Source organism: Bos indicus, chromosome 2 (genome assembly GCF_029378745.1).
Source record: "Bos indicus isolate NIAB-ARS_2022 breed Sahiwal x Tharparkar chromosome 2, NIAB-ARS_B.indTharparkar_mat_pri_1.0, whole genome shotgun sequence".
In the NCBI taxonomy this organism is placed as follows: domain Eukaryota; kingdom Metazoa; phylum Chordata; class Mammalia; order Artiodactyla; family Bovidae; genus Bos; species Bos indicus.
The window spans coordinates 129904424-129924031 of NC_091761.1; the positions used below are offsets into that span (position 1 = coordinate 129904424).

General features: G+C 51.0%; 1 protein-coding gene across 1 annotated transcript; it reads right to left on the reverse strand.

Moving 5' to 3' along the window:
* Positions 1–10988: 10988 nt before the first annotated feature.
* On the reverse strand, positions 10989–18049 carry C1QB (complement C1q B chain). Its single transcript, XM_019981743.2, has 3 exons — positions 17868–18049; positions 13079–13270; positions 10989–11856 (listed from the first exon to the last, which is right to left on the reverse strand). The coding sequence occupies exons 2-3, from the start codon at positions 13245–13247 to the stop codon at positions 11282–11284; spliced, it is 744 nt and encodes a 247-aa protein (XP_019837302.1). The 5' UTR covers positions 13248–13270; positions 17868–18049; the 3' UTR covers positions 10989–11281.
* Positions 18050–19608: the final 1559 nt, after the last annotated feature.

Here is a 19608-nt window from a genome sequence, read left to right on the forward strand (position 1 = left end):
AACCACTCTTTCTTCAAAAGATTTTTTTTTCTTGTGTGGCAGAAGTTTTATTACAGTGAAAAGGGGCAGAGAAAGCTTCTGACAAAGACATCAGAAGGGGGATGGAGAGTGCCCCCCTCTTTTCTAAAAAGATTTTTTAATGTTGACTCTTTTTAAAGGCTTTATTGAATTTGTTACAAGATTGCCTCTGTTTTATGTTTTGGCTTTTTGGCCAGGAGGCGTGTGGGATCTTTCCGACCGGGGAATGAACCAGCACCCCTTTCTGCGTTGGAAGGTGGAGTTTTAACCACTGGACTGCCAAGGAATTTCCCCCAAATCACTCTTGGTGGTGTGCATACTGCACACCAGGTGGGCATTTTACACGCACTAGCTCATCTAGCACGCGCACCGATACTAGCTGATACAGCTCCGTCTTGCACCAAGGAAACAAAAGCTCAGGGTGGAGCTGACTTCCTCGCCCCAAGGTCACCCGGCCAGAATGTGGCAAAGTCAGACGGGGACCGAGGGGGGCTCTTGTGAGAAGCCAACGAGGGAAGGCTCGTAAAGCGTCGGGCACGGTGCTCCGTAGACTGTGCCCCTTCTGCCCTCTTTCGCCGTCAGCTTGTTTGCATTCTCCCTGCTCCCCCAGATGCTGTAAGAGCTTGTAGGGACAAATACGTGGCAAGATGGCCCAGGTGAGGAGAATCTGCAAAAGACAATGGGAAAGTGGGGTGGGGAGGCAGGAAGATGTGCAATGGAAGCGAGGACGGAGGCTTCCAAGAAAACATGTTCCATCAGACGTGCCCACTCGCTGCTGGTGCATCGCGTGGGAGCCACTAGGGGCTCAGCTCTCTTTGCGTCATTGAGGAATAAGCCGCGGTCTCATTACCTCTGAGTGAGGGTGATAAGCCCACATTGGGGTTGGGATGGCGGGTAGCCCATTAAATGGGCCAGTGTCTGTGTGACATTCATGATCTCAGCTACGTTTCTCCCACCTTCCTGTCTGTTTCCCTTGGACATGCCAGGTCTTCCCAAGGAAATGGTCCCATGGGCTTAGGAAACACGATCGCATTCCCTTTCATTCTGGGCAGGACCTGATTCTGATATTCCTCCTACCTTGCCTTTCTCCCTTCCATTCAACAGCTATTTACTGACCTAGTATTATGGGCATCTGTCTCCAAACCCTGTACTCTCTGGAGTAAGAAAGATTTACCGATTAATTTGTTCACAAACACACATTTGCTTTCATTCCTTCATCTGATAAGCACGAGTCTCCCGGGCTCTCTGACCCATGACACGTCTGTTTCTAGCCTCCTTTGTTCCCTTAGGGGAGAAGGCAATGGCACCCCACTCCCGTACTCTTGCCTGGAAAATCCCAAGGATGGCTTAGGGCCCTGGCTGCGGTCTGTACAGGTGAGGATACTGGATAAGTGAGGTGTGACGGGGGGTCTGTACACTTGCATCCTCCCTTATCAGTGACCTGGTAATAAATTTTCTTTCTTTCCCTATGGGGAACACAAGCCCTCCTAGATTCCTGATCAGTACACTTGGGGAGGGCCTGAGATCTCTGTCGCAAGGTGAGGCTAATGCGGCTGATCTGGTGCAAATCCTTCCTTCTGTGGGGAAGTCTGAGGCTCAGAGAGGGGTAGCGCTTTGTCTGAGGTCACACAGTGAGTCGGATTCTGAGGTTGGCGGGGAGTTAGGAGCTCTTGACTTCTCACCCAGGGTGCTTCCTGCTCTGCCAGGTCCCCTCACTGTGGGTGTCCCTGCTTGGGTGGGCCCTACTGGACTTCTTGAACAAACATCCTTTTCTCTTGCATCTGGCCAACAGGGTTGTCTATGAGAATCCCTCCTGGCTACGTGCAAAAATAAATGCAGCTCTCAGCCTGCTCTGAGAGGAGGGCGTGTGTTTGTGTGTGTGTGTTGGGTCGTGGGGGCGGGGGGGGTAAAGGAAGGGCACCTGGTGCCCATTGTCAGCAGGAGACCAGAAAGGCGGGCATGTGGAGATGGGAGCTGGGCCCACAGTGCTCAGAGCCAAGGGGTGCTCGGCGTCAGGGAGATGGACCCTCCGTTCTTTGCCCTTGCCTGTGTCTGCCCGTGAACTCGCTCAGCATCACCATCAGAACATCTTCACATTACCATGACGGCAACAATAACAGCAAGAGATTCATCACCGAGCGCTCGCCAGCTCCCAGCTCCTGTACTAACCGCCACTGGTGGTCAAGAGACTTCCAGTTCACAGCGGATCAACAGACTGAACCGGGGCCCCTAACCCTGTTGCTTAAAGGGTGGTCCCTAGTCCAGCAGCATCAACTTCCCCAGGGATCTTGTTAGAAAAGCAGACTCTCAGGTGCCACCCCAGGCCTGCTGCGCTTGAAGACACATTTTATCAAGACTTGGGGTGGGGTTTGAACATGTGAGAGTTTAAGCGGTCTTGCAGCATCACAGCACCCCAGTTCCAATGACAACTCACCAGCAGTAACTATAGCCAATACCTGTGAGGAACTTTGTGTGTGTCGGGGGCTCTGCCCATAGGATCCCATTTAGCCCCCATTAGCTTTCGAGAGTGTCTACAATCATCACCCTCATGGTACAGATTGAGGAAACAGTAACAGGTACAGATTGAGTAGCAGCAACGGTAGCAGTAAATTTAGTGATAAGCCTGAGAACACACAGCCTGTGCGTGGCAGGGTGGGAACCGAATACAGCTGCTCTGTCTTCCGATTGGTGAGCTCACTGTGTTTCTCATCTTGTGTAGGTCCCAGCAGACAAGAAGCTTGTCTTCCCTTCTTCCCTCAACCCCATACAGCTCATGGACTCTTGTGGGAGGAGGCTGGGCTGCTACTGGTCACGGCTTTCATGTCCACCAGCTCAGCCTTCTCACTGGAGGCAGAGGGTCCCCTGCATGGGAATCACCTGGGGTGTTTGAGGAAAGTGTGCATTCCTGGGCCTTCAGGTCATACGGAATCAGAAGCTCTAGGAGGGGGAGCTAGACACCAGCACATTTCCAGGGGATTTCATCACCCATGGCAGTTAGAGATCCGGTGCCTTTCGTTGCTCAGGGTGGGAACTGCAATGTCCATTTTACAGTCAAAGACAACAAGGCCCAGAGAGTTTTTCTGTCAATGTCCCCAGGTTGGCACCTAGCAGGAACCTAACCTGATGGAATGTGGCCTGGCTTGGGAATCAGGCAGCTCTGCGTCCAAGTTCCTGCTCTTCTCTTTCCAAGCCTAGAGCCACAGTTGGGTCTAAAGCAGAATGGCAAGTCCAGCCCAGAGATTGGCTTGCTAGCTAAGAATGGTTTTTATATTTCTAAATGGTTGAAAAAAAATCAGAAGAAAAATATTTTGTGACGTGAATATTACATAAAATTCGAATCCCAGTGTCCCTAATGACTGATTGGAACAGAGTCATGCTCACTTGTTTTTATCTTGTCTGTGGGCTGTTTTCATGCTACGGAGCAGAGTTGAGAAGTACAGTAGAGATTGTATAGCCCCCAAGCCTAAAGTAATCCCTATTGGGTTCTTTACAGAAAAGGTTTGGCAGCCTCTAGTGCATAGCAGCGGAGAAGGCGATGGCACCCAACTCCAGTACTCTTGCCTGGAGAATCCCAGGGACGGGGAAGTCTGGTGGGCTGCTGTCTATGGGGTTGCACAGAGTCGGACACGACTGAAGCGACTTAGCAGCAGCAGCAGTGCATAGCAGTGATTCTCAGACTTCAGCTGCATCATAATCACCTGGAAGGCTTATTTAAAAACACAGAATGCAGGGCCTATCCCCAGACTTCCTGATTCACTCAATCTGGGATGGGGACTGAGAATCTGTATTTCTAACAAGCTCCCAGCTGATGCTGATGCTGGAACCACGCTTTAAGGACCCTGGTTTAGAGGAACTTGGGTCTTCAAAGCTGACCCTCAGCCCCCCTCCAGAAGCTCACAGCCCGCCCAGGGAGCGGGATGCGCTTGGGGAGAAGAGAGGGAGAAGGCAGGAGCTTCAGGTCCCATCTCAGCCGCCCGCCAGCTCCTATTCCAAGCTGTCCTTCTCCTGGTGTCTGCTCCCCCCTGGTGGCAGCAAGCCTGGAGCTGGCCTGGCTTGTTCAGCCTTGACAGCCCATCCTTCCATTTGGAAACACATTTCAGAGATTTCAAAGTTTACATATCCTTTCCCCAGGGAGTCCGCTTCTAGGAATTTAATTCAAGAGAAGAATCACGGATGCATACCAGGATGCACGCTGCATCATTTGTCTGTAAGAGGGTAACACAGAAGAACAGGGAAGTCACTTGACATGCTCGCACAGCTGGTACAAATGTTCAGGCAGGATTTGATCTTAAGTCTGTCTGACTCAAGAGCCAGTGGCCTCAGCTGCCACCCCGCACAGCCCCGCCAGGGTCTCTTGCCAGCTCCGGGGCTGACTCTGCAGCCAAACGGCCCTGTGTTGAGTCCTGGTTGTGTTACTCACTAGTGTGTTATGTCAGGCAAGCCACGCCTCTGCTCCACGCCTCCAAGACCCCCTCTGTAAAATGGGGACATGATTGTAAAATTTACCAAGCATCAGGCACTCTGTGAGCTGTTATTATTATTGCTTATCAAGCCCTCGCCTTCCTTCTTTACTTTTACCCTTCTTTCCCTTCCTTAAGTGGCTCAAAGCTTTTGGGTCCCTGGGAGGGACTGGGGTGGACATGGAGAAGCGAGGATAGGGCACCGAGGTGCCTACCGGGTGGCAGACCTGGTAGGGCCACCTACGCCACACTGGGAACTGCCCTGCCCACCCTGCAGTCTGGGCAGGAGGGCACAGAGTGTTAACACATGGTTCCCTGGGTTCCATGGAACGCATGGTTCCCTGGATCCACGTCCAAAATCTTCTGTGTGGCATGGGCAAAAAACATCCCCTCCGTGAGCCTCAACATTCTTATCTATAGAATGGGAACAATTAAATTAGGAGAGTGGTTCTTTAAGTGTGGTCCTCAGGCAGTAGCAGCAGCAGCATGTGGGAACTCTCAGGAAACGCCAGTTCTAAGAAGCCCTCCCCGTGATTGTGATGCCTGCTGATGTTTGAGAACCATAGGATTAGAAGATTTGCTCCTTAGGCTTGTTGTAACTAGTGCAGGAGAGAATATTTGCTGGGGGTTTAGGTCAATAATCGTGAACTATTATTATTTCTGAAAAATATTTATTATTTGCCTGTGCCAGCTCTTAGTTGTGAAATGTAGGACCTAGTGTCCTGACCAGGGATTGAACCCGGGACCCCTGAATTGGGAATGTGGAATCTTAGCCATTGGACGCCCAGGGATGTCCCCTGAACCACTATTATAGGTCTGCTCCTTCTTGGCCTCAGCTGATTGGGCAAGGAGTGTCCTTGTTCCAAGCTAGGTCAATCAGATTATCCCCTCTCCTGGGAACTGGGGATTGGGGATGTTAGTCTCTGTATTACTTCCTCCAGGGGTACAGGCTGACTTGGCAGTCAAGGCTGTGGTTGGGGGCATGCATTTCTCTCCATTTGCCTTAACAGTTAAGAGGACCAGTCTGCAGAGAGAGGCTCAGATCCACGAGCTCTCAGAGGAAACCCCGGTCAGGCTCCCATGTCACCGAGACTGGGCTGTCCCACCTGCTCCTGGCTCCCGTAGGGGAATCTGGCCTCTCCTGATAAGCCCATCCTTTCCTACTTATTGTTTCTAGGAGGTTTCTTGGAAGCCTGGAAACTAAAAGGACTCTGGCATGTTGAGGGTTATGAGTCAGGGTCAAAGTGACTACATGAAGGTCAGGGCGCACAGGCCCAAGGAGATCACTTCCCTTCCTTCCCCTGCCCAACCGTTAGCCCATCCAGGAGATCTGAGTTTCAACCCCATCCCCCCCTGAGAAGGGGCACAAGGGAAGAGGCAGGTCTGGACAGTGAGGGAATAGGCGAAGTCCCGAGACCCATCTAGGGTCACCTCTAGAATTCCCCATTATTCTTGGTTTTGGTTCCTGTTTGATGAAACCTCAGCTGTTTCCCTGGAGAGCTGAAGAAGTGAACCCTCCCCAGGGGGTGGGAGAGAGCAATAACGAAGGTGAAGGGATTGGATATATTCATGCTTATGTAAAGCAAGGGATGTTTGATTGCAGTGGGCATGGCTGAACACGTAGTGAGAGTCCCGGGTTTCTGGCGGGTCTGGAATCTGGGTAGGGAGGCCCAGAGGGGCACTGTTCAGAGTGCTGTTGTTGCACAGAGGCTGGTGGAGGAAATGCGGCAGGGTCAGGGTTTATGGGTTAGAAGTCAGAGGAGTGCGGGTCTTGCAGGAGAGGCAGCCGGCCTGAGGCAGCACCAGAGACAAGCTCCGCTGTTACCTTGGCCATGGCTGACTTTGCCTGGATCCTTGTGGCCGGTTGGGGGGCCCCAAACGTGCGTGGCCAGCAGCCAGATCTGCCCCTGGGGTGAAGTGTGGCCACGGGCAGACAGACCCAATGGTAGAAGCTCGAGAACATGGAGCCTGGGTTCTGATGTGTTCAGGTGAGAGGCTGGGAGACTGCAGAGGGTAATTCCAACAGGACAGGGTATCGAGACCTTCTAGAACTAAAAACACCTAAAAAAGATGTCCTTTTCCCTTCTTCCCTCAACCCCATATGGCTCATGGATCATTGTGGGAGGAGGCTGGGCTGCTACTGGTCACGGCTTTCATGTCCACCAGCTCAGCCTTCTCAGTGGAGGCAGAGAGCCCCCTGCACGGGAATCACCTGGGGTGTTTGAGGAAAGTGTGGATTCCTGGGCCTCCAGGTCATACGGAATCAGAAGCCCTAGGAGGGGGAGCCAGCACATTTCCAGGGGATTTCATCACCCATGGCAGTTAGAGACTCAGTGCCTTTGGTCGCTCAGGGTGGGACCCGCAATGTCCATTTTACAAAGACGGCGAGGCCCAGAGAGTTTTTCTGTCAATGTCCCCAGGTTGGAACCTAGCAGGAACCTAACCTGATGGAATGTGGATTGGCTTGAGAATCAGGCAGCTCTGCGTCCAAGTTCCTGCTCTTCTCTTTCCAAGCCTAGAGCCACAGTTGGGTCTAAAGCAGAATGGCAAATCCAGCCCAGAGATGGTGTGGCTTGCTAGCTAAGAATGGTTTTTACATTTCTAAATGGTTGAAAAAAAATCAGAAGAAAAATATTTTGTGACATGAATATTATGTAAAATTCGAATCCCAGTGTCCCTAATGACTGATTGGAACAGAGTAATGCTCACTTGTTTTTATCTTGTCTGTGGGCTGTTTTCATGCTATGGAGCAGAGTTGAGAAGTACAGTAGAGATTGTATAGCCCCCAAGCCTAAAGTAATCCCTATGGGGTTCTTTATAGAAAAGGAACGCAGAAGAATGAAGTCAAGAAACACCTGGAATAACAGGCAAATTTGGCCTTGGAGTACAGGATGAAGCAGGGCAAAGGCTAATAGAGTTTTGCCAAGAAAATGCACTGGTCATACCAAACACCCTTTTCCAACAACACAAGAGAAGACTCTACACCTGGACATCACCAGATGGTCAACACCGAAATCAGATTGATTGTATTCTTTGCAGCCAAAGATGGAGAAGCTCTATACAGTCAGCAAAAACAAGACCGGGAGCTGACTGTGGCTCAGATCATGAACTCCTTTTTGCCAAATTCAGACTTAAATTGAAGAAAGTAGGGAAAACCACTAGACCATTCAGGTATGACCTAAATCAAATCCCTTACAATTATTCAGTGGAAGTGACAAATAGATTCAAGGGATTAGATCTGATAGACAGAGTGCCTGATGAACTATGGACAGAGGTTCATGACATTGTATGGGAGACAGGGATCAAGACCATCCCAAAGAAACAGAAATGCAAAAAAGCAAAATGGCTGTCTGAAGAGGCCTTACAAATAGCTGTGAAAAGAAGAGAAGCGAAAAGCAAAGGAGAAGAGGGAAGATATAAGCATCTGAATGCAGAGTTCCAAAGAATAGCAAGGAGAGATAAGAAAGCCTTCCACAGTGATCAGTGCAAAGAAATAGAGGAAAACAATAGAATGGGAAAGACTAGAGATCTCTTCAAGAAAATTAGAGATACCAAGGGAACATTTCATGTAAATATAGGCACAATAAAGGACAGAAATGGTATGGATCTAACAGAAGCAGAAGATATTAAGAAGAAATGGCAAGAATACACAGAAGAACTGTACAAAAAATCTTCACGACCCAGATAATCACAATGGTATGATTACTAACATAGAGCCAGACATCCTGGAATGTGAAGTCAAGTGGGCCTTAGGAAGCATCTCTACAAATGAAACTAGTGGAGGTGATGGAATTCCAGCTGAGCTATTTCAAAAGCTGAAAGATGATGCTGTGAAAGTGCTGCACTCAATATGCCAGCAAATTTGGAAAACTCAGCAGTGGCCACAGGACTGGAAAAGGTCAGTTTTCATTCCAATCCCAAAGAAAGGCAATGCCAAAGAATGCTCAAACTACCACACAACTGCACTCATCTCACATGCTAGTAAAGTAATGCTCAAAATTCTCCATGCCAGGCTTCAACAGTATGGGTACTGTAAACTTCCAGGTGTTCAAGCTGGTTTTAGAAAAGGCAGAGGAACCAGATATCAAATTGCCAACATCCATTGAATTATCAAAAAAGCAAGAGAGTTCCAGAAAATCATCTATTTCTGCTTTATTGACTATGCCAAAGCCTTTGACTGGGTGGATCACAATAAACTGTGGAAAATTCTGAAAGAGATGGGAATACCAGACCACCTGACCTGCCTCTTTAGAAATCTGTATGCAGGTCAGGAAGCAACAGTTAGAACTGGACATGGAACAACAGACTGGTTCCAAATAGGAAAAGGAGTCTGTCAAAGCTATATATTGTCACCCTGCTTATTTAGCTTATATGCAGAGTACATCATGAGAAATGCTGGGCTGGAAGAAGCACAATCTGGAATCAGGATTGCCGGGAGAAATATCAATAACCTCAGATATGCAGATGACACCACCCTTATGGCAGAAAGCGAAGAAGAACTGAACAGCCTGTTGATGAAAGTGAAAGAGGAGAGTGAAAAAGTTGGCTTGAAGCTCAACATTCAGAAAACTAAGATCATGGCATCCAGTTTCATCACTTCATGGGAAATAGATGGGGAAACAGTGGAAACAGTGACAGACTTTATTTTTTTGAGCTCCAAAATCACTGCAGATGGTGAGTGCAGCCATGAAATTAAAAGACACTCTTTGGAAGAAAAGCTCTGACCAACCCAGACAGCATATTAAAAAGCAGAGACATTACTTTGCCAACAAAGGTCCATCTACTCAAAGCTATGGTTTTTCCAGTAGTCATGTATGGATGTGAGAAAGGCATGTGTGAAAGAAAGCTGAGCACTGAAGAATTGATGCTTTTGAACTGTGGTGTTGGAGAAGACTCTTGAGAGTCCCTTGGACTGCAAGGAGATCCAACCAGTCCATCCTAAAGGAAATCAGTCCTAAATATTCACTGGAAGGACTGATGCTGAAGCTGAAACTCCAATACTTTGGCCACCTGATATGAAGAACTGAGTCATTGGAAAAGACCCTGATGCTGGGAAAGATTGAAGGCAGGAGGAGAAGGGGATGACAGAGGATGAGATGGTTGGATGGCATCACCAACTCAATGGACATGAGTTTGAGCAAGCTCCGGGAGCTGGTGATAGACAGGGAGGCCTAGCATGCTGCAGTCCATGGGGTTGTAAAGAGTCAGACAGGACTGAGCGACTGAACTGAGCTGAACTGAACTGAACTGAAGTGCCTTAAATCCCTCCTACCTCTGGACAGGATTGGTTGAGAATCTCGGTGGGTGGGGCTTGTATGAGGGGCTGTAGAGAGCAGGTGCAGGGCTGGGAGGGGTTCAGCGATGAGCAGGGTAAGGGGCTCACAGCTTAGCCTGGGAGACGGGGTGAGCAGGAGTAAAGGCTAGATGAAGGCAGTGTGTGCTCAGAACTGAACAACTGAGAACTGGGGTTAGAGAGGTCCGACGAGTAGGGGCTGTGAGAGCTGAAATGCTCCACTTTTAGGGAGAAGCTGTGACTTGAATGAGGTTTAAAAGGATGGTTAGATAGGTAGAGTGAAAGGGGAATGTAAGGTCATTGAGGCAGGAGAGCTTGCATCTTGCCTAGAGGACAGAAAGGGCCCAGCTGGTCTGGAGTGAAGATCTTCTTTGTCCAGGAGAGGTGAGATTGGGACTAGAAGGTCAATTCATAGACAGGCTTGAATGCCAGGCTCGTGGGCAGGCATTATGTCCAGTTGGCAGTGGGGAGCCATTGAATGTTACTGAGCAGAGGAGCCATTGAATTTTATGTGTTCTAACTGGATGGCTGAGCCTGAGTCAGGCTGGGAAGATATTGGGAAGGAGAGCATGTGAGGAGAATCAAAAGGGGAGGGATCGTGATTACAAGGTCAGTTAAGACTACAGAAAGGCTCTTTGACTCTTTGGGTGGAGGTATGTAACGTTACATGCAGAAAACCAATTTAGGGGCCTAGATATCTTGTCTTGAAAGAGGTCTCAGGTCATCAGTGGACAGACCTGCCTCCCAGCTCCTCTGGGGTTGAGAGCAATTCCTTCACCCCTACAAATCCTCAGTTTTCTCCTCTGTGAATTGGGCATGATCTAGCCTGTCTTCAAGGATGAGTGTGGGGATTAACAAGAGAAGGAAGAAAGGATCTAGTCCAGTGTTTGGAGCACAGTAGGTGCTCAGCAGGTGGTATTCCCTCCCCATCTCCCATCGTGAGGCTGGCACAGAGCTGGACACAAAGCCTGGCCCTCCAGTCACCACCAATTAGACAGAGTTTCTGCTCTCAGAAAGGGAAGTTCGGGCTTCCCTGATAGCTCAGTTGGTAAAGAATCTGCCTGCAATGCTGGAGACCCTAGTTTGATCCCTGGGTTGGGAAGATCCCCTGGAGAAGGGAAAGGTTACCCACTCCAGTATTCTGGCCTGGAGAACTCCATGGACTGTATGGTCCATGGGGTCACAGAGTCTGACACGACTGAGCGACTTCCACTCACTCTGCTTTCAGAGGTCATTTATTATTCAATCATTTAGGGTCATTTCAGAGGTCATTTGTTGTTCCGTCATTCAACCAGCATTCAAGCAACATTTCCAAGCACCTACTATGTGCTACTTGTGGGGACACAGAGTTGAATTAGACCACTGTCCCTTGGCCTTGGAAAGTTTATTAACTCATCCATTCAGCAACACCCGTGGAGCCCTACTGTGTGCTTTGGCCGGGATATGGGGGTTGGTGTTGGGGAGAAAGAGAGCTTGGCTGGTGGGAGCAGGGGTGAATTGGCCCCACAGGTCACGCTTCTGTGTCAGGGAAGAGCATGAACCCGGAGAAGATACTGTTGGCGCCTTCGATGCCCACCAGAGCATTCTTTTCGGTGGCCTGCAGGAAGACGGTCTCATCCTTCTCTAGCTTGAGCACGATGCTGCCTGTGGTGACCTGGAAGGTGTTCTGGACGTAGTCGCAGAAGGTGACCACCTTCTGGGGCTCCGCCCGGCCCCGCATGAGGTCCACGCACAGCTGCCCTCGGGAGCTGGCATGGTAGGTGAAGAAGTAGAGCCCGGGCACCTTGCACGTGAACTTGCTGCTCCGAGCCTGGTAGTTTTCGTTGGCGTTGGTGATCACGTGGTCGAAGCGGATGGGCTGGCCCTGTCTCTGGTGGTGGTTGATGGTGCGTGAGGCTGAGAAGGCGATTTTCTGCGTGGCCTTGTAGTCTCCCGATTCACCCTTGGGGCCTCGGACTCCGGGAGGCCCTGGGACACCCTTGGGCCCAATGGGGCCCTTGGGGCCGACTTTTCCAGGCATCCCAGGAAACCCTGGGTCCCCCTTCTCGCCATTCTCGTTGAGGTGGCTAACGAGCCCTGGAAGCCCTGGAAAAGCAGAGATGAGAGAAATGAGGGGGCCAGAGATGGCTGGGGACTGGAAGGAGCTGGGCTGGGATGCACGGAGCTTGACTGGATAGCCTCAGACAGGCCCCTGCTTCCCTCTGGGCCTCTGCGTCCCGTCTGTGAACACGAGGACGGGCAGGCCTGCAAGCCTCCTTCCAGAAAGCCCAGCTTTCCACGTCTGGGATGTGCTTGGTGGTAATGGGGACCGAGGGTCATCGGGGTGGGGAGTGGTGTCTTGCTGAACCCGGAAGTGGGCATTTGAACCCTTCTCACCCCACCACTCCAAACCCCTCCTTGGTTTGGCACAAGATATAAAGCCTTCTTTTCCAGGAGAGTGGCAGTCTGGTTACTGTGAACGTGGGCTCAGGGGCCAGGCAGGTGAGTTTCTCACATCACCTTTGCCATTCTTAGTCGTGTCCCCTTGACTGACTCACGTTCCCCAAGGCTCAGCTTCCTCATCTGGAAAATGGGGATGATGATATTTTGTGGGCTCGTGAGGATTCAATGAAATTGTGCGATGAGAGCAGTTGGCTGTGGTTAAATGGACGTGTGAACTACATCTCACGGGGGGTTTGAGGGGCAGGCAGCTTCGTTTAAACCCACTGACAACTCTGCAAAGGAGCACTGACCTCATTTTACAGGTGAGGAAAGAGCAGTTCAGAGGGCTGAAGCCGCCGACCCTGGAGGGACCCCAGGACTCTGTGGCCACAGTGGATTTAGTGGTAAGACAGCCAAGGTTTGGCCTCAGCCTCAACATTGACTGGGCTTCCCCAGTGGCTCAGACAGTAAAAAAGTCTGCCTGCAGTGCGGGAGACCAGGGTTCAGTCCCTGGGTGGGAAAGATCCCCTGGAGAAGGAAATGGTAACCCACTCCAGTATTCTTGCCTGGAAAATTCCATAGACAGAGGAGCCTGGCGGGCTACAGTCCATAGGATTGCAAAGAGTCAGGACACGACTGAGAGACTAACACTTCACTTTCAACATTTACTGGGCTCCCTCGGGCAAGTCAGTAGCCTTTCTGGACATCAGTTTTCCCACCTGTAAAGTGGGAATCAGAATCCCTTCCTTGCAAGGTTATTGTGAAGGGCTCAGCAAGCTGATGGCTTTGCAAGTGTTTTGCGCTCTCTAAGGAGGGCCGCTGACTTGGGAGGTGGGTGACAGGGCCTTGGGGAGTGACCCTCGTGCGTTCCTAGCGTCCACAGTACCTTTCTCTCCCTTTGTCCCTGGAGTCCCAGGCTTGCCATCGGAGCCTGGTTTCCCGGGAATGCCCGGGATGCCAGGGATGGACGGCCTGATGCAGTTGCTCTGGGCCCAGGAGACACGGAGCAGATTCAGGAGCAGCAGCACCAACACGCTGCCCCAAGGGGTCTTCATCACGGCCCTGTCTCAGCTGTTCCCTGTCGGGGGACAAGACAATGTGATTGGTCATGGCCACAGCCTGTTCATTCATTCCTTCACTTGTTCCTGTGTTCCCTGAGTGTCTTATCCACCAGACCCTGGACCCTGTTCTGGGTGCTGGGGATACCGTGATGAACAAGACAGATATGGTCCCTGCCTTCATGGAGCTGATGGTCTGGGGGACTAGACACAGGTCTCATGCAAGTCAATGGAACTGGTCATATGCTGTGGGGAGCGCTCTGGCTGAAATAAAATGAAAGGGGGCCCCGAGGGCTGGTTTTGTGAGGGGCGTTCTCCTGCCAGAAAAGTTTTCTAGACAAGGGAGGCATCTCTGAGTAGTGATGTTTAGGCGGAGACCCAAAGGATCAGACAGGGCTGGGGGGAAAAGACAGGAGGCAAAGACAGGAGGAAAAGACAGAAGGCAAAGGCCCAGAGGCCACACAGTGTCTGGAGTGTTGAGAACCGGCAGGGAGGTCAGGGTCTTGATTGCTGTGGTTTGAGATTTTGGTCCAAGGGTTCTCAGTCATTAGAGCTTCTGAATTTGGGCTGCCTGTGCTTCTTCCACAGTTATATCCTCAGAGCAGCCCTGCACAGAAGAACCAATGTTTCTACACTGAAGAGGAGACTGAGGTTCAGAGAGGTCAAGTCACTTGCTCAGAGTCACACAGGAAGGACTGCAGCCAGGACTTGAACCCAGGCCTATGTGGCACTGAAGCCAGTGGCCTTGCCAGCATAGCAGGCCACCTCTTCTGGTAGAATATTCTCAGGTCCCTCCAAAGGCTCTGGGCCCTGGTGAGAATCCTGGGGAATGAGACAGAAACCCTGGGGCATCTTGAGCTTGTCAGCATGGCCAATGCCCATGCATCACTTCTCAGGACAGAAGGGACCTTAAAACTCATCTAGTCCAACCCTTGGCTTCTTCCTTTTTAAAAATTGAGTTGATATTCTCATAACACAGATTTAACCTTTTAAAGTGAGCATTTCAGTGGTGTTTAGCACATTCACAGTATTGTATAACCCTCTCCTCTGTCTAGTTCCAAACTATTTCCATCAATTCAGTAACCCTCAAATAACATTCTGTACTCACTAGTCAGTTACCTCCAAATCCCCCTCCCTGCTTTGGTCCCTGGCAACCCACTTCTCTGCTTTCTGACTCTATGGAGTTACCTATTCCGGATATTTCATAGAAGTAGAATTGTATATACTGTGTAACCTTTTGTGTCTGACATTTCATTTAGCATAATGTTTCTGAGGTTCATCTGCATTGTAGCATGGATCAGTACCTCGTTCCTTCTTAATGGCTAAATAATATTCCATTGTATGGACATATTACATCTTGTTAATCCATTTATTATTGATGGGCATTTGGGAAGTTTCCACCTTTTGCTTATTGTGAATAGCACTGCTGTGAGCATTCACGTACAAGGATTTGTCTGAATACTTATTTTTAATTCTTGGGTATATACTTAGTGGGATTACTAGGTCTTATGGTAATCCTGGGTTTAACTTCTTGAGGAACCCTCAGCTTACTGTTAAGTCTCCTCAACAACATCTCTGCCCAGGCCTCTTCCCATCCAGCGTTTGTACCATCTCAGTGATGGGAAGCTCATTACCTTCCGAGGCAGCCCGTTCCACCTTTGCCCATATCCAATTTCTCCCCATCTTTCAAGGCTCCTGTCCAAGCCTTTCTCTTCCAGGAAGCCTTCCCTCATTACCGCTCAGCCCACAAAAGCTGGGCAGTCTCCTGCACTTAGAGAGGCGAGCAGAGTGGTCCCAGCCCATCTCCCAGGATAACCATGGGGACCCAGGCAAGGCCATGGCTGGGAAAGAGTCACGGGGTTTGGGGGCTCTAGTTCAGACCCATAGCTGCTGTTGTCTGATCCTCACAGCACTCTGGAGAGGTGGGTTGTGATTATTTTCCCATCTTGCAGACGAGGACACTGAGATGCAAACATTAGGAAACAACCCTTCCTAAATCGCCCAGTGAGTTGGTTAATGGCAGGGCTGTGGTCAGGCTGTGGTCTCCTTTGCCCTGCAGTGCCTGTGCTAACACAGAATTTGGCACCTGGAGGCCTTCCTGAGACCATAATAACCTGCTGATTTGGGCTTGTGTGCTCAGAAAATCAGCCCCAGCCCCCTCGGTCTGGTCCTGATCAGTTCATGGTTCAGACTCCTGAGTGAGGCCGGAAGCTGTGCTGGGTACCAGGCAAAGAGGAATGCAAAGATGGATGTGACCAGGGCCATGAGTGACCAGCTTGGGCTCTGTCATGCTCCTGAGAGAGGCTGACATTCTATTTATCTTGCCTGAGGTTTTACAAACGACAGTTTGACAACCTTAATAACCAATGCATTGGGCACTTAGCAGGTGCCAGGCTCTATGCCAAATGCTTTACCGGTCGTTCTTTCATTTAATTTGCTCCTTACAGCAGCCCCCTGAGAAAGCACCCTGCTGTTTCATTTCACAGATGAAGAAACTGGGCAGTGGAGAGACTGGGAACCTTGATCGAGGTCACACAGCCATACTCGGCTGGGATTCAAACCCACTTCTGCTAGGTCTAAACCCCATGGGGTGTTACATTAAGAGGCCTCTGCGTGCACGCTCAGTTGCTTCAGTCGTGTCCGACTCTTTGCGACCCTGTGGACCATAGCCCACCAGGCTCCTCTGTCCATGGGATTCTCCAGGCAGGAATACTGGAGTGGGCTGCCATACCCTCCTCCAGGGGATCCTCCCGACCCAGGGATGGAACCCGCATCTCCTGTGGCTCTTGCATTGTAGGCAGATTCTTTACTGCTCAGCCACTGGGGAAGCCCAGAGGCCTCTCTACCTGGGGGTTAAAACCCAGGCTTTGGAGCCAAACGGCCTGATACAAGGAGCTACAGCGCGGCCTATGCTTAGCGCAGTGCTGGAGGCGGGGCCAGTGCCCACTGATGGCTGTTATTATCATTACTATTATTGCTGCTGTTGTTGGGAGTGTCACCAAAGGTGAGAGGCCTGGAGGGTCACAAGGAGAGGAACACTGCTCCCAAGAGAGTCCAAACCAGGCTTCTGCTCCTTCTTAGCTACGGGCCTTAGGCAAGTGGCTTCTCTCTGGCCACAGTTTCTCCTTCTGTAAAATGGGGATAATCCTGACCTCTGCCTGATCTCTGCTGAGCTTTCTCATCAGACTGCGAGGAAATAAAAGAAGGCCGGTGTCAGAGAAATTGCTGGGTGGGCAGAGGGGGTCCTGGGTCCTGATTTCACCTCTGCCTCTGACATACCCTGAACCAGGCAGTGTCCTAAGCAGTGACTGATGGGGTTGGTGGGAGGACAGATGAGTTGGGCTCACAATAGCCTGGCGTATTGGAGATGCGTAATGAATATTAGCTATTTTTAAATTATCACCATCATCCGGGAATCCCCAAGTTTCAGGACACCGTAGAGGATGCTTGGAAAACTAAAGAAAGAATTTGGTCCCTTTGGGAGGCGGGGCTCAGGGAGGGGGTCTCCCAGGTGAAGGCAGCGCAGGAGTGGGGGAGCTCTGGCTGGCTGCTAGGGTGGTGGGGTGGGGTAGGGGTTGACGATGAGACTCGGGTCTCTTGGGGAAGCTGGAGGTGGGGTGGGGGAGTGGGGCGATCTGGGTTCTGGCCTATTTCAGGGGCCACTGAATCTTAGACTTGGGCCAAGACTTAGCCCTCAGCAGATCTGACCACCCTCTGCCTTCAGCATCCATCACCACCATCAGCCTCACTCCTCACATCTTTCCTGGCATCATCCATCTTCCCCAGCTCTAACAGCCCCTTTCGCCCTGACTTGGAGTCAGGCCAGTTTGACCTTGAACTCCCCCTCCACTGCTACCTTGCCGCATGACTTCAGGCAAGCACCTTAACCTCCCTGAGCCTTTGGCAAAGTTTATTTCCGCCTGACAGGGCTGCCAGAGGATTACATGAGACGGAGCCTAGAAGGAGCTCTGTCTCTAGCACGGTGCCTGACCGACCTCTAACCTGCACAAGCATAGCTGAGTTGTGTCAACGCTAACTAATAACTCATCACAACTCCACCTGCCATCATCCCACCTCGTCCTTGAAAGAGGCTAGCGGAGCTTTCTCACCAGACTGCAAGGAAATAGAAGGCAGGTGTCAGAGAAAGGCTGAGTGGGTGGAGGGGATTCTGGGTTCTGGTTTCACCTCTGCCTCTGACATACCCTGAGCCAGGCAGTGCGCTAAGCAGAGGCTGAGCTGGTCTCCTTTAGGGCTCACAGCACCCCTGAAAAGTTCTGTTTTCCCCCGAGAGGATCCAGGCTGAGAGAGTTATGTCACTTGGTCCAGATCGCCAGCTCCTGAGAGGCAGAAGCGGGGCTCAGCTCCAGCATCGGTGACCCTACAGCCTTAACTCTGATGTCTCCCCATTACCCAGGGCCCCCGGTAGCAGCAGACTCTCGAGCTGACCCCCCAGAGGAATTGATTCCTGAGGTCTGGGATGGGGTGCAGGAACCCTCAGAGTCCAACCCTCCAAGTGGCTCAGAGACAGAGGATGTGGGGCCCTCTACTCAGGAAGCGCCACCCTCCGGCATACTGGTCCTGCCAGCCGGTCCCCCTATTGCTAAGCCCCGTCCTCACCTGGGAGCCTGTGTCCTCTGAGGCTGCTGGGCTGGGCAGAGTGGGACTGGGTGCCGGGAGCCTCCTGCTCTCTGTCCAAAGCGGAAGTTCCATGCCCCAGAGAAGAGAGGGGCCTGCCCCTGACGGCACCCTCCGCGGGCCCGGCAGGCCAGCCTCCTTCCCCGTTGACCCCACTCTCACGCTTTCTGCTGTCCTCAGGCACTTTCAGGTCCCATTTCTGCAATCGGGAGGGGTTTACTGTAAATAGGATGGGTGGGGGGCTAGTTTGGTTTCGCCAGCTCAGCAGCTGTTGTGGGGAGTAGGGTGTTCCAGGGGAATGTCCACAGTGGTGGCAGAGAGCGCCTGCCAAGGGCCCTGACCTCATGAACTTCTGCAGGAACTGCGGTGTTCCTCCACGAAGTGGAGATGTGGCCCGCCTGCTGCCCGAGGGCTGGGTTTGCAGTCAGAAACCCTGATTCAGATTCTGGCTCTGCCACTTAGCAGCTAAACATCTGTGCTTGTTTAGTTGCTCAGTCCTGTCTGACTCTTTGCAACCCTATGGACTGTAGCCCACCAGGCTCCTCTGTTCATGCGATTCTCCAGGCAAGAATACCGGAGTGGGTTGCCATTTCCTTCTCCAGGAGATCTTCCCGACCCAGGGACTGAACCTGCCTCTCCTGCATTGCAGGAGGATTTTAGTGGCTGTATTTACAGAATTAGGATTCCAAAGAAAAGGAGTTTTTTGTTGTTATTGTTGTTCAGTTGCTAAGTCGTGTCTGACTCTTTGCAACCCCATGGACTGTAGCCCACCAGGATCCTCTGTCCATGGAATTTCCCAGGCAAGACCCAAGGATCCAACCTGCATCTCCTGAATTGGCAGGCAGGTTCTTTACCACTGAGCCCCGGGGAACCCTTGGGAGCCCCAGATTCCTCTGCTGCGCGATGGGACCATAATTGCACTTGCTTTCCAGGTTGCACAGAGCACTGTGGAGCTCAGACGGGATAATGGAGGAGAAGGAGGAGGGTTAACTGTGAAGCGCAGTGCACATGTTAATTGTCAGTATCAAACTGTGTCCCGGGCCCCCCCTTTCTGGGCTCATCTCTTCTGCTTTGCTTCTCTTTACAGCCCTGCTCTTCTTCTATTCTCAGAAAGTAATCTAATAATGAAAAGTGAATTTTAAATGTGGTCATTATTTATTTATGTCCCTCCCTCTTCTTCCAGTGGACCTGATCCTGTTGCTTGTTGGTCCTGGCATCATAGGATTCCGGGAGAGCAGGACTTGGAGGTCACCCCACCCATTGCTGTTCATGTTATATATGAGGAAACTGAGGCCCAGGGGGGAGAAAGTTATCATTCAACAAATATTTATCATAAGCCTCTACGAACACTGGAGATGGAGTCACAAGCAAATCAGCCCTGGGTCTGACCCCCAGGGAATGTCTCTTCTACCGGGGGAGACTGGTATTAAACATCAGTTCAGTTCAGTCACTCGGTCATGTCCAATTCTTTGTGATCGCATGGACTGCAGCATGGCAGGCCTCCCTGTCCATTACCAATCCTGGAGTTTATTCAAACTCATGTCCATTGAGTTGGTGATGCCATCGAACCATCTCATCCTCTGTCATCCCCTTCTGCTCCCACCTTCAACCTTTCCCAGCATCAGAGTCTTTTCAAATGAGTCAGCTCTTTGCATCAGGTGGCCAAAGTTTTGGAGTTTCAGCATCAGTCCTTCCAATGAATATTCAGGACTGATTTCCTTTA

What these genes read in the sequence shown, in the direction of transcription:
- C1QB (XM_019981743.2), bottom strand. Translation starts at nt 13,247, where the DNA reads ATGAAGACCCCTTGGGGCAGCGTGTTGGTGCTGCTGCTCCTGAATCTG. An exon ending in AGGGACAAAGGGAGAGAAAG is followed by an intron (nt 11,857 to 13,078) that starts GTACTGTGGACG and finishes CTGCTTTTCCAG; the next exon opens with GGCTTCCAGGGCTCGTTAGC.